Genomic DNA, 11,571 nt, shown 5'->3' with positions numbered 1-11,571 from the left:
AGAGTATCCGTACAGAGATGTTTGTACACAAAAAATGTCTAGCTATAACTCGTAAAAAAATTAAGAGATTAATATGTTTGATAATACTCACCGTAGATGGCGTATCCATACACAAATGGAACATCTGAAGGTAGTGGTGGTTGATTGTCATCACGGAGACAGGTAGCAAAAACACCTATGCAAATTGTTTCTTTTGCTCACCATCATCCTTGTCTCTACTGCTACTACTGGTGGAAACCTCATAACGGTGATACGGAGCCGAGGGTTCCACAGGCAACGGGACTATACGATAACTAACGGTCATTTTAACTACTTCATCGAAATGCTCTCACAATATCCCTTACAACTCATAAAGAAAAAAATACCCTTTTATTATAAATATTGGTTGTGATCAAACAAATTCATTGACCTTCACTTGGTGAAGATCGATGAAGTTTTGATTACCAGCCAGGATGTCTTACGAAAACAGAATTCCGGTGATGGCGACCAAGAGCCGTCAGGCTGGCAAGCAACCTCCATCAATCTGTTCCCGTTCTTGAAGATCCACCCGTCTTTACACTGAATGGTGACAGTGGCAGGGTAGATCGGGTGTGAGTTGCTGGAGATTGCATTAGTAGCACCGTACAACGGAGAACATTGCTTTCCTACACAACAGATGAATATGTGTTTACTCTGTGTGTTATTTACTGTGTGTTTTTTTATTGAAAAAATATACTTAGTCTATTAAATAAAACGTTAATTATTTCCATGACTACGACTTCTGAAGTTTTTTCTTATGTGCTTTGAAACCAGACATACCAGAGCAGTTGACAGGTTCAGGGTACCAAATGTCTTCCTGACAGACAAACACCTTCGACTGTGACTGGTCAGGAAATTCATATCCCGGCTTCACAGTCTACGCTGAATAGAAAAGCTTCGTTCAGATGATGTTAGGTTGGTGACGTTCACCTTGTAAAGAGAAGTCAACCGGGTGACGTCACATATTCCTGAAAAAGAAGCAAGTTTTCATGGGCTAATAAATTCATTCGTCAACTCAGTCAAAGGAGAAAGAGGCAAAAGTCATCGAAAAATGAACCCTTCTGTCACTCACCTGCACAGTCCTGCAGACTGGGTGTCCAGGCTCCTCCCACACACACGTGAACTCGCTCTGTGCTGTGATCCAAGAAAAGATTGGATCCATTACACCTTATCGTTGCTATGGCAACTTCATCCACGTATGTCAGCTCCACGGTAGCATTTTGTAGTGTGATGTCATCACATACAGCTGTTGAAAAAATTTTTTTGTAAAGAACCACGTGTTGCATTTATTTCTTCCATCGCTAACTACTTACGTGATAAACTTATTTCCCTTGACTTCCAACCCCTTTCTATTTTTCTCCTGTGTCCTACTCACAGAGATGTAATATCCACTCTTTTATATACAGACAGAAGAAACTTATCAAATAAATAAAATACTCACGGAGATGACAGTCCAGCGCTGTCCAGCTTCGGTTCGTGCAGATGGCTACAGCAGACACGTTACCATCGGGAAGACGGTGTCCATGGTAACAGGTGACGTTTGCCTTGTAAGGGTCTGATGTGTCGATGACAACAGTTGCGTGTGGGACAGTAAGCTTAGGACACTTGACTGAAGCGGTACAAAATGGGAAAAGAGAGAAAATATAATACTGAATAATAAAGCATAACGGAAATAATTTTGCAAGCATCTGTTGGTCCGTTATGAACAGAACGCGCAGAGACGTATTACAAAATTATAAAAAGGGAGAAAACCTGTCACCAGTTTTATGAAGGACACAGTAGATTTTTGTTTTATCATACACACTACAATATTTAGTGCATATTTTACAAGATGTGGGTAAAGTGGGTATGATCAGTTATAAGCAGGTAACGAGCATTAAGTTTGTTCCATTTATTCATCCAGTGTTAACATTATAACCACTGAATGTTAGATCTCTGCAAAATGAGTAACCGAAAGACAAAATATTCTCATCATTTTTGCGTCAGTGTTTATTTACAACTCCTTATTCTTTTTTGCGATCAAAACCTCTACCGTTACCATAAGGAGAGGAAATCCATCTTTCTCGATGTACCCGAGATAAAAGACCACGAATTTTCACCTCCTAACTTATCATGGTATTTTCTAGTCCTGTCGGACAATACAATAGTTCATGGAGAAAAGGAAAGTAAGAAACAAAGAAAAAAAAGAAAGAAACAAAGAAAGAAACAAAGAAAGAAACAAAGAAAGAAACAATTAAACAAACAAACAAACAAACAAACAAACAAACAAACAAACAAAGGAATAAAATAAAAAGTGATCTTTTCTAGTTCTGTGAGCCACTACAACAGCGCAGGGAGGGAGAATGACAGACAGACTTGCCTGAACAGTTCTGTAATGGCGGATCCCAGGTCCCGTCACTGCGGCAGACTGTCGTCATTATCGTTCTTTCATCGCTGAAAGCATCATCACTGTTGATACACCCGAGGCTAACTGTGGCGCCGACCAGACTGTCCTGTCCCTTCACGAAAGTTGTTTGCTGGTTGATGTACTCCTGTCCTTTGCATGTCACTCGTACTGTAAAGTGTCAACATGAATGTGGCGCATGTCTCAACATGAGGTGAAATTAGGAAAAGGATGGCCAGACAGATGACTGGACATTGTAAGCTACTTGATTTTGTGTGGTGTCTAACCCACAGAAATCCAGACTTCTTTCTTTATGCAAGTCGTTCTAGAGACTGTTTTATAGAACAAACAGGACAGGTGTGATGTTCAGAATCACATCGATTCACCTACCGTCACAGTTTTGAGGTTGTGGTGTCCAGGAGTGGGAGAGATCACATGTCACAAACTGAACACTGCTTCCGCTACTCGTCATCCACCCGTCTTCACACAGCAAGGTCAGGGTGGTATTGTAGTTGAATGTTACATCATTACTGGGGGCTGTGTTGTGTAGTCTGTGGAGAGCTGCAACTACTTACTGAAACAGTACAGTTCATCTTGTTATTATTGACAAGGTATTAACGACATCTGCTACATATTTACTGTTCCAATAATATATTATACTATCAATATAATTTGATATATTGGACAATAAATGTGCAGCAATATTGTTACTGCCTTATTTCATAATAAAATAACTTAAATATGTATGATAGATTGTAGTATTGTATATTTATGACTATTTTAATTCATTTCAAAAGTTAAGATCTGGGTGGCTGACAGAGAAAGGGTACTTCATCTGCTTAGATGGAATGATTTTTTTTTTTTAGCGACTTGCAAGGAAAGGGTGAGAGTGACTCAGGGAGCTCACAAGACCATAACAGTCCACTGGCGTGGGCGACCACTCTAACGTCTCGGTGCACGTGATGGTGTAGCTCCGAGCACCATCCATGACCATGGTGCCGGGGTCACAGGTCACGGTGACGGTGCTGGAGTAGGTTCTGCTGGGATCGCTGAGGTTAGCGTTGAGAAGCGTCACTTCCGGGCACGATCCCACTGAGGAACACACACAAGAGAAGAGCGAGTGTTATCCAAACCGAATTAAACATAAATGTCTGTTATAATGATCAATCATCGCAGTTGTCGTTCGTTATCGTCATCAGAGTCATCACGAAGCCACTAACACCAGCTTTTCCATGACGTCAGCAGCTGTCTCTGACGTTTATGGAAGCTGTCAATATCTACCTGTATAATGAAGATCTTACCATCACACGTAAAGTTGGTTTCACTCCATCCATCTCGAGTACACACAGCGTATTCCGGGTGGCCGCTGGCCAGTGTCTGACCCTCCGGACACGTGACCGTGACGTTTGCACGGTAGATGGTGTTGCTTGCGTCACCCGACGTCACGGCATCCGCCAGCATCAAGGGTCCGCAGTCGAAGTCTGCGAGAAACGATAGTCCCAACGAGGGCCTGTCGGGTTACAATGTAACATCGACGCTTACCTCTCTGAATTATCTAATGAGCAAAGCCTGAATCAGCGAGTCCTGGGTTATTAGGAAATTTAGGAAATCACCTTTCTTCGACAAAATTAAGTACAGAAAGATATATTTACAAATGTTGTCTTTACAAAGATTCCACTATTTTACCACTTTTTGCTTGTTAGTAAATTGTATTATTTTCGTGACATTTTCACAAAGAAAAATAACCTGTATACATTGTTGTAAGATCTTTCGTTAAGAAAATGATACAATGATTAGCCGAAATATTTATTTTTTGGTGAGCAATATATCCGAGCATATGTGATTGAGTCAGCTGGAGGATGTTCACAGTCATGAATACTTTGACACAATGCAACTCACAACAGTTTCTGGTAAACAAACTGGACCCCGAGTTGTTAGTTAGTACATAGGTCAAATTAAGTAGTAACCCGTTGTTAATAATGTCTGCGCAGGACTGGGCTATTTCTAGAGGGGAAACACCTGCAACAAAAATTAATAAGTGAAGAAGAACGAAAATACCATAAAATTCATACATAAATCATAAATTTTGTTTGTTTGTTTGTTTGCTTGCTTGCTTGGTTGGTTGGTTGCTTGCTTGCTTGCTTGCTTGGTTGCTTGGTTGGTTGGTTGGTTGGTTGGTAGGTTGGTTGGTTGGTTGGTTGGTTGTTTGATTGGTTGTTTGATTGGTTGTTTGGTTGGTTGTTTGGTTGTTGTTGTTGTTGTTGTTGTTGTTGTTGTTGTTGTTGTTGTTGTTGTTGTTGTTGTTGAAGCCTTCAATTTGAAGGAAACAGTTTTCTTTCCCCCTTCCTTACAGTCTAAAATGCCTGTCGGACTATTTTTTTCTCTCTCAACACTAGAAGTAGTAATGAAATCAGATCCTTTGGATCTTCTGGTTTCAGTCGATCAAAGTGTACATAAGAGATCCTGGGTACACAACGGTAAACATTTCAGCAGCTGTCCACTTACCTGTCGTATACCACAGCGCGAAACCTTTGCTGCCGCACGCCTGGTGCGCATGCGCGACACAAGGGGCCGAGCAGAAGTGAGGGGCGAGGGAGGCAGCGGAGACGTTGGAGCTGTTGGTGCAGTAGCAATCCACCCCGGATACCACAAAGGCAGCACTGCCCTGTCCCAGACACGCCTGCTTGCACAGAAGTACCGACATGTCGGGATCGTCGCTCAAGAAGAGGTCGCTGGCAGGCGGCACACTGCTGTAGCACCCACGGAAGTCTGTCACATCAGATGGAAGTACATTTACTGAGTACATTTAGGGTGACTTTATTGAAATATATGTAGAAATATTGCTTGAGTAGTAGTAGCTGTTAAAAAGGAAGACTAATAAACAAAAGAGTGGCTCCCAGTATTTATTTGCTTATTTAAGTCACTAATTAAATCAAGAACTATGAACTACATACACATAAAATAACATAAAATTCAATTCTCTTGAACAAACTGCACTGTGTGTTCATAGAGATGCCAACTCGGGTTCTTGTAATATGTTCTCACTCTTGCTTGTGCTGGCTTTGCATATAAACCCTTTGATGGCAACGGAGCTGCAGATGTCAAAGACCAGCTGGACAACGGATCCCAGAATGACGCCGACATACAACACCAACTGAAAAATGCGAAATGCTTTATCAAATGTCCTGCTGATCACTTCTCTGTGGTTAGCAATGTCTACAGTACTATACCATGGAAAGTAGTGTCCTCTTTCTCTATAGTAATGTGGGTGTTGTTGTCGTCTTCGTCGTTGTTGTTGTTAGTGTACGAGCTCTATGCATTTGTGGTTTCTGTATCTTTGTGTTACATTACGCAAATAGAAGTTCATACAAACGCATGCTTACATATACACATAATTTTTCTCTATCACACCCTTTCTCTCCTACCTCCTTTTGTTTCTTGCTCTCTCTCTCTCTCCTGCACTTTATGTCTCTCTCTCTTTCTCTCTTTCTCTCTTTCTCCCTTTCTCTCTCTCTCTTTGCTTGCGTGGATGTGTATGTGTGTTTCTGTCTTAATCTCATCATCCTTTGACAAAAAATAAACTTTACATTTATCAGAGGACGTCTGTCATCCTGATTTATTTCAGTTTGTGATTTCTTTTGCTCGTGTTTCTTTAAAAAAAAACTGTCTGACAAATGTCAAAAACATACATTGATGTTATTTTATACAAAACTTCCACTGTACTAAAAACAAAAAAAACAAACAAACAAACAAAGGCGATCTTTTGATAACATTACCTCCTCTGACCTTGTGGCCATGACCCGGAGCATCTGAAGTCGTACCCAGGCTTGTGAGTAAACAAATATGGAGCAGCCCACCCCGGGCGGGCGACTTGTGCGTCTGACACGTACCCGATCAACCAGTAATCGACGGCACGAAGACTTGCCAGTCCTGTAACATGACGTCATCAAACGTTAGTCTCTTGATCTACATGGTCTGACGGCTGGGTGATAGGACAGACAAGACAGGTAACAGGACTCTCCATCCTCATCTGGTCTTTGCCTCACACAGCGGTGTCATGTTACCTATATTTATTTATTTATTTATTTTATTTTAATTTTTTTTTTTGAGGAGGAGGAGGAGGAGGAGGAGGAGGAGGTACTCTTGGAAAGACTTGAGGTCACCGTCAGTATATGTGACATTTGTAAACCGCTCAGATTTTCAAATGAAGAAATGCACGTGCATCAGTTTGACATAGCAACGACTGCGGCGGTCATGATGAATCTCAAATGGTGACAAAGATGAGGATGATGACTACGGTGTGGGAAAAGTGACTGTGATAACCGTAAAGGTGGTGGAAAAGCGGACACACGTGTAGTTCAAGCAAACGTGCACGTGACCCCACCTGTCTACCTGTCTACCTGTCTACCTGTCTACCTGCAGGTGTTTACCTCCCAGACTGTAACGTAAGAACTCCTCTTCACTGGGGTCAGAGAGAGAAAGGAGGTAGCCCCCGGTGGTGTTCCAGCAGGTATCCTCTGCACTCTCTATGTCCGTGAATCCCACGTGAAATTTGTAGATGTTGTCAAGAAGGGAATTATTGAAGTGGATCCAGTCATCAGGATAAGGAGTAGTAGCTCCTGTATCTGAACCCAAAACATGGCATTTTACAGTGAAAACTGTACTTCTATGAACTTACAGTGTGTGTGTGTGTGAAGCGGAAACAATAAATGAGAGAAGCACGGGGCAAGGGAAGTGAGCAAACAATCGCACATAAATGATTGTATTTACTTGCTTTTCCTGAACTAAATATATCTAGCTTGCTTTCTTCTTATTAGAATTATGTTTGCTGTCTGTTCCATTATTGTTGAGCGCTTATTGTTTTAGCACGCGCGTGTTAAGTACAGATCAGGCTAATTCTGAGTACACCATAGGTCTACAAGTAGATTGTGAGGGGTGGAGACTTGAATATGTATCGTACACGTGATCAGAACTACCTCGAACCATGAATAGCAATTACAAGTAGCTTTTGCAAAATAGTATCTACTCGAGGCACCCACCTGTGCAAGACACCTGCTACACACCTGAGTACAGGTACATACCCAAGAAGTGACAGAAGACGTTGATGGGCTCATCGTCCTGTTGACTTTTGATGTAGTACCTTCCGTGTATGCGAACACCTTGTTTGTACAGATTTTCGCAGCCTGTGGGGTACTCTGTGTACATGTCTGTGAACAAAAGTATCCGACAAAATCTTGATGTACTGTCTTATAGAAAATACAGTGACATACAGTCCAAGGGTTCAGTACAATATGAGGGAATATGCGTCTTCCCATTTCCTTTTTTAATAAGACGTTCACTGTTGATGAATTCATTCCAGTGTGTGAAAATAAACATCTTAGAAGCATTAAGAGGCGACACAAACTTTTGTGGAAATTAATAGATTAGAGAAATTAAGCGCTGGCAAAATCAGAGGCGAAGTAAGTCTCCAATATTGAGAAATAAAAAAATGAACTAATGTAGCAACTGTTTACCCGATGTAGAAAAACAAAGACTCAGTGATGCTTACCTACCCTGGCGTAAACAACTACGGCCCCACCGCCACAGAACTGAAAGGGGTCACCAGGGCAAAGGTCACCACAGTTGTCGTTGTCAACGACGTGTGCCAATGAACTGGTGTCGATGACCTGTGCGCACGCGCACTCGCTGCCGTTGACCACTGCCCACGTGGTGTCAGAGCCCCTGCACAGCTGCACACACACTGTCACCGTCATGTCCCCATCCTTCCACCTCAGCCAGGTGTCGGCCATGCTTGTTGTCTGACGTGGGCTTTGTACTTGCATGCCCGTGACTGTCACACACTGAAGTTTCCTCACCAACATTCGACGCCCGTTGGCTGGAAGTGACAAAAGTAGGCAGTCATCTGTCACCCAAAGCTCGTCTTTTAATGATTTACCCTCTTTATCTGTGAGTCTTGGGTGGGCGATGATGCTGCATAAAAAAGACTAACAATATGTCAGATATTGGCAAAGGTAAAGAAGAATCCAAATTAATGAAAATGAATACACTTATTGGGTCTTGACTTAGACATCACACGCACACGCACACACAACTGACCGCCAGCAGATTCCTCCCGTACGTTCTTTTCACAAACGAAGGAGGGCGCCACTCGTGAGGAACAGTCTATGGTTGACCAGAGTCCAGTGATGTAACTTTTCTCCACGCACTGAAGCCCACCAACCACTCCTCTCTCAACGAAGCTGTCGTCAGTGAGAATTGACCCGTCCACCCACCGGAACATGCCACTGTCCAGCGAGTCCACCAGACCAGTCAAAATACTTGTCATGCGACCACTGGAAACAACAGTTCAACAGCTTAGGAACATTCACTGAAAACTTTTCTTCTCAGATTTAATACTCTACGCTGTTTCGCTTTCTTCAAAATAATTATTGACTGCGTAACTTACATTTACACGTTTAATTAATTATCATTAAATACTAAATAAACTTTCCTAGCAGATGGCAGAAACAGCGCATACCTGAATTCTCGCACAGTGTTCACGAAGAAACCGTTTATCCTGGACAAGTCAGTAATCACGTGACCGCCATAATGGTTGCAGAAGGTTCTCGCTTCGAAGAAGTTGGCCAAAGCTGTGTTCGGGCGGAAGCAGGAACCGTTGGAGAAGAACCAGGAGGAGGGACACATGGTCACTGACAGAAACATCCTTGGTAAGCAACAGCACGACCACGCATGCGCAAGCTATGGACGTACTATGGTGACTATGGTTAAACAAGACGATTTTCTATAAATACCAGAACATAGGGATGCATATCAATTGTTTGACAATATTTGAGATAATTACCGTGGTAGGAGAAGTTACAGAACCGCTCTATAATCTGATCATCAACCAGCAGCTGGTAAGTGTCAGAACTGTTTATACCACTCCAGTAAAGTTCTTCACAGGAGACTGCCAGATCCTTATCTTCAACTTATATCGGAGCAGAAAGATAAAACAATTTCAGTTCATTGACATTGAAAGTGAAGAGGACCACAATCTTGCTACAGCCTACACAATAATAATTTCATGAATGTAGAACCGCAATTAATGTAAAAAATGACAGATGAAATCATAATAATGTGTCATAATAATAACTAATACTATAACTGATTGTTTATATTTTAATAATGTTATAATTTAAATGAGAGTTAATATTTTTTATTACTACATCAAACAAATTCTCATTGAACTCTTATCTTGAAGGAAAAAAAACATTTAAAAAGAACCCAAAGAGAAAAGAATTTTTTTAATGCATGATGCAGTTTTGTTTTGTTTTCAGTCTGATTCTTTAAACTTTTTCTCACATTTACATTTCAAGTGGTCGGTCCATGGTGGACATCTTTTTGTTCTTTTTTATTTACAGTTAGTTAAGTCAATGCAAGCCAAGAATTCCTTTTCTAAAGAGAGCCCCCAAAGGATGAGAACTCCCCAAGAGTGAAACCTTTACACACGTGGAGGATAGTGACTGAAGATCTGGGAGTCAGTGGAGCTTCCACACAACTGAAACTTGTTTCCTGGACATGGAGAGTCACACATGCCCGTGGCGTCCTTTGTAGAGGAAGTCCTGACTGTTTCGTTTATACAAGAGCAGTTCTAAAGAAATAAACAAAATAAATTCGTAGTTGTCAATGTATTTTTACATTCTAAACCAAAAGTGTTCCACTCCTGAACACCTTTCCGTTAACAAAACGTCTGACACTGTTTGCATGCCTCGATGTGTTTTAGTGTTGAAATATGTCTAAAAACACCGTATACAGGTCCTAATCTTAATAGGTGTTCACATGTCAACATTCTTGTAAGGATATTTTATTATATAACTCTCTAACATATAAGGATGTCCAGACAAGTGTTTAGAAGAAGAACATGTTTGGTTTCGAATATGACAGAGAATTGTGGCATTAGTTACATTAAGTGCATCATTTTAGTACACAGATATTCTTTAATTAGCAATTTACACACAAACATACAAATAGATCACTTGCGGATACACACATACATAACATAAATACCCCAAATAGTTACATTTCCGTTCAGAATGGCGGACATGGTGGGGGACATCACCCGACATCGCTGGCGACAGAGTGTGGCTGTCATGGCCTGGGCACTGAGAACAAGACGCGTGAGCAACACTCACTGTCACACTGACACAGGCCTCGTAACCTGAAACATTCACAGTAGTGTTAGACCTTGTCTTAGTCTGACAATCACCACCACTCCGAGCCTGGACTGATGGCGAACTCTGTCGTCTTGTATTTGTTCGTCCAGTGCCAGTGAACTCAGGTATCTCAAAACGCCCTGCTGATTATCTTTATTATAAAATAAATAAAAATATATCATAAACTTTAATCATGTGATACTATTCAGTACTTGCGAACTGAACAGCAAAAGTTGTTAGTGTGGTTAAATTACGGTCTTTGTTTTTGTCAGGTGTAGGAAGGTTGAGATGCAAAAGTAAACAGGACTTGCCTACAGCCATCTTGCACACGAAGCCGCCAGGACCTATGGCCTTGGCACTGAGGGTCGAGGTCATGAACCCCTCCAAGGCCACAGCGCACTGTGACGTCATAGGTCGCTGGGCGACGGGTCTTCCGGCAGGAAGGTGTTGAGGATGGACAGAGAGCCATCCGACCACACGAAGCGCCCCGAGGTGTCCGGGTCACAGTAACCCAGCATCCAGCTTTTTGTGATGTTTATCGGCTGAAAGACTTTGCCAGGGAACAGGTAAACACAGGTAAACATTTAGATATGAACTCAGCAAGGAATGTTTACACACACGTGCGCACACACATTCTCACACACACATACATTCACACAGGGAGAGAAAGAAAGAGCTGTTGTTTTGATTTCTTGTGCTTATTGTATTGAGATACATGTATATAATGTTGAAGGACTTGACATGGATGAGGGCGATAATCAAAGCAGCGATGACCTGAGAGGACTACGAGTCTGAGGAGCACGTGCGCCTACCGTTTGATGTCAACGTTAAAAACTCTTTCTCCTCCACTGACGTCACTGACGCCAGGTAAGCTCCCAGGCTGCCACACCTGCTGATGGCGTCTTTGATGTCTGCCGCCTCAGTGACAAAGCGGTAGCACTGACCTTTATAACCTATCCAGTCGTCGGCACACGTCGT

At 41.9% G+C, this 11,571-nt stretch overlaps 3 protein-coding genes across 3 annotated transcripts; all 3 read right to left on the bottom strand.

Moving 5' to 3' along the window:
• Window positions 1-748: 748 nt before the first annotated feature.
• On the bottom strand, window positions 749-2,548 carry LOC112561367. Its single transcript, XM_025233818.1, has 4 exons — window positions 2,378-2,548; window positions 1,460-1,627; window positions 1,091-1,264; window positions 749-986 (listed from the first exon to the last, which is right to left on the bottom strand). The coding sequence occupies exons 1-4, from the start codon at window positions 2,433-2,435 to the stop codon at window positions 889-891; spliced, it is 498 nt and encodes a 165-aa protein (XP_025089603.1). The 5' UTR covers window positions 2,436-2,548; the 3' UTR covers window positions 749-888.
• A 715-nt stretch (window positions 2,549-3,263) lies between these two features.
• LOC112562469 lies at window positions 3,264-5,105 on the bottom strand. The gene is made up of 4 exons (XM_025235750.1): window positions 4,907-5,105; window positions 4,301-4,420; window positions 3,703-3,882; window positions 3,264-3,493 (listed from the first exon to the last, which is right to left on the bottom strand). Exons 1-4 carry the CDS (start codon window positions 5,103-5,105, stop codon window positions 3,264-3,266), a joined length of 729 nt encoding a protein of 242 aa, XP_025091535.1.
• LOC112562468 lies at window positions 4,923-11,571 on the bottom strand. Its single transcript, XM_025235749.1, has 13 exons — window positions 11,406-11,571; window positions 10,905-11,143; window positions 10,461-10,598; window positions 9,890-10,031; window positions 9,243-9,368; window positions 8,919-9,090; window positions 8,498-8,733; window positions 7,950-8,276; window positions 7,465-7,608; window positions 6,832-7,026; window positions 6,178-6,331; window positions 5,447-5,555; window positions 4,923-5,170 (listed from the first exon to the last, which is right to left on the bottom strand). The coding sequence occupies exons 3-13, from the start codon at window positions 10,530-10,532 to the stop codon at window positions 5,120-5,122; spliced, it is 1,728 nt and encodes a 575-aa protein (XP_025091534.1). The 5' UTR covers window positions 10,533-10,598; window positions 10,905-11,143; window positions 11,406-11,571; the 3' UTR covers window positions 4,923-5,119.

This window comes from Pomacea canaliculata, linkage group LG4 (assembly GCF_003073045.1).
Source record: "Pomacea canaliculata isolate SZHN2017 linkage group LG4, ASM307304v1, whole genome shotgun sequence".
NCBI lineage: Eukaryota > Metazoa > Mollusca > Gastropoda > Architaenioglossa > Ampullariidae > Pomacea > Pomacea canaliculata.
Note: the sequence above shows the minus strand (reverse complement) of the source record. Positions and strands in the feature narration are given on the sequence as shown.

Bases quoted from the DNA above. Each gene is read 5' to 3' on its own strand.
- LOC112561367 (XM_025233818.1), bottom strand. From the start codon at position 2,435: ATGACGACAGTCTGCCGCAGTGACGGGACCTGGGATCCGCCATTACAG. The intron at 1,265-1,459 runs GTGAGTATTTTA...TTTTTTCAACAG, and splicing joins AGCGCTGGACTGTCATCTCC to CTGTATGTGATGACATCACA. The intron at 987-1,090 runs GTGAGTGACAGA...CTTCTTTTTCAG, and splicing joins CAGTCTGCAGGACTGTGCAG to GAATATGTGACGTCACCCGG.
- LOC112562469 (XM_025235750.1), bottom strand. From the start codon at position 5,105: ATGTCGGTACTTCTGTGCAAGCAGGCGTGTCTGGGACAGGGCAGTGCT. The intron at 3,883-4,300 runs GTGAGTTGCATT...CGTTTCTCGCAG, and splicing joins TTTGTTTACCAGAAACTGTT to ACTTCGACTGCGGACCCTTG. The intron at 3,494-3,702 runs GTAAGATCTTCA...TGTGTTCCTCAG, and splicing joins AACCAACTTTACGTGTGATG to TGGGATCGTGCCCGGAAGTG.
- LOC112562468 (XM_025235749.1), bottom strand. From the start codon at position 10,532: ATGACAGCCACACTCTGTCGCCAGCGATGTCGGGTGATGTCCCCCACC. The intron at 7,609-7,949 runs GTAAGCATCACT...TTTTGTTCACAG, and splicing joins AGTTGTTTACGCCAGGGTAG to ACATGTACACAGAGTACCCC. The intron at 7,027-7,464 runs GTGTGTAGCAGG...TTTTGGGTTCAG, and splicing joins GGGTATGTACCTGTACTCAG to ATACAGGAGCTACTACTCCT.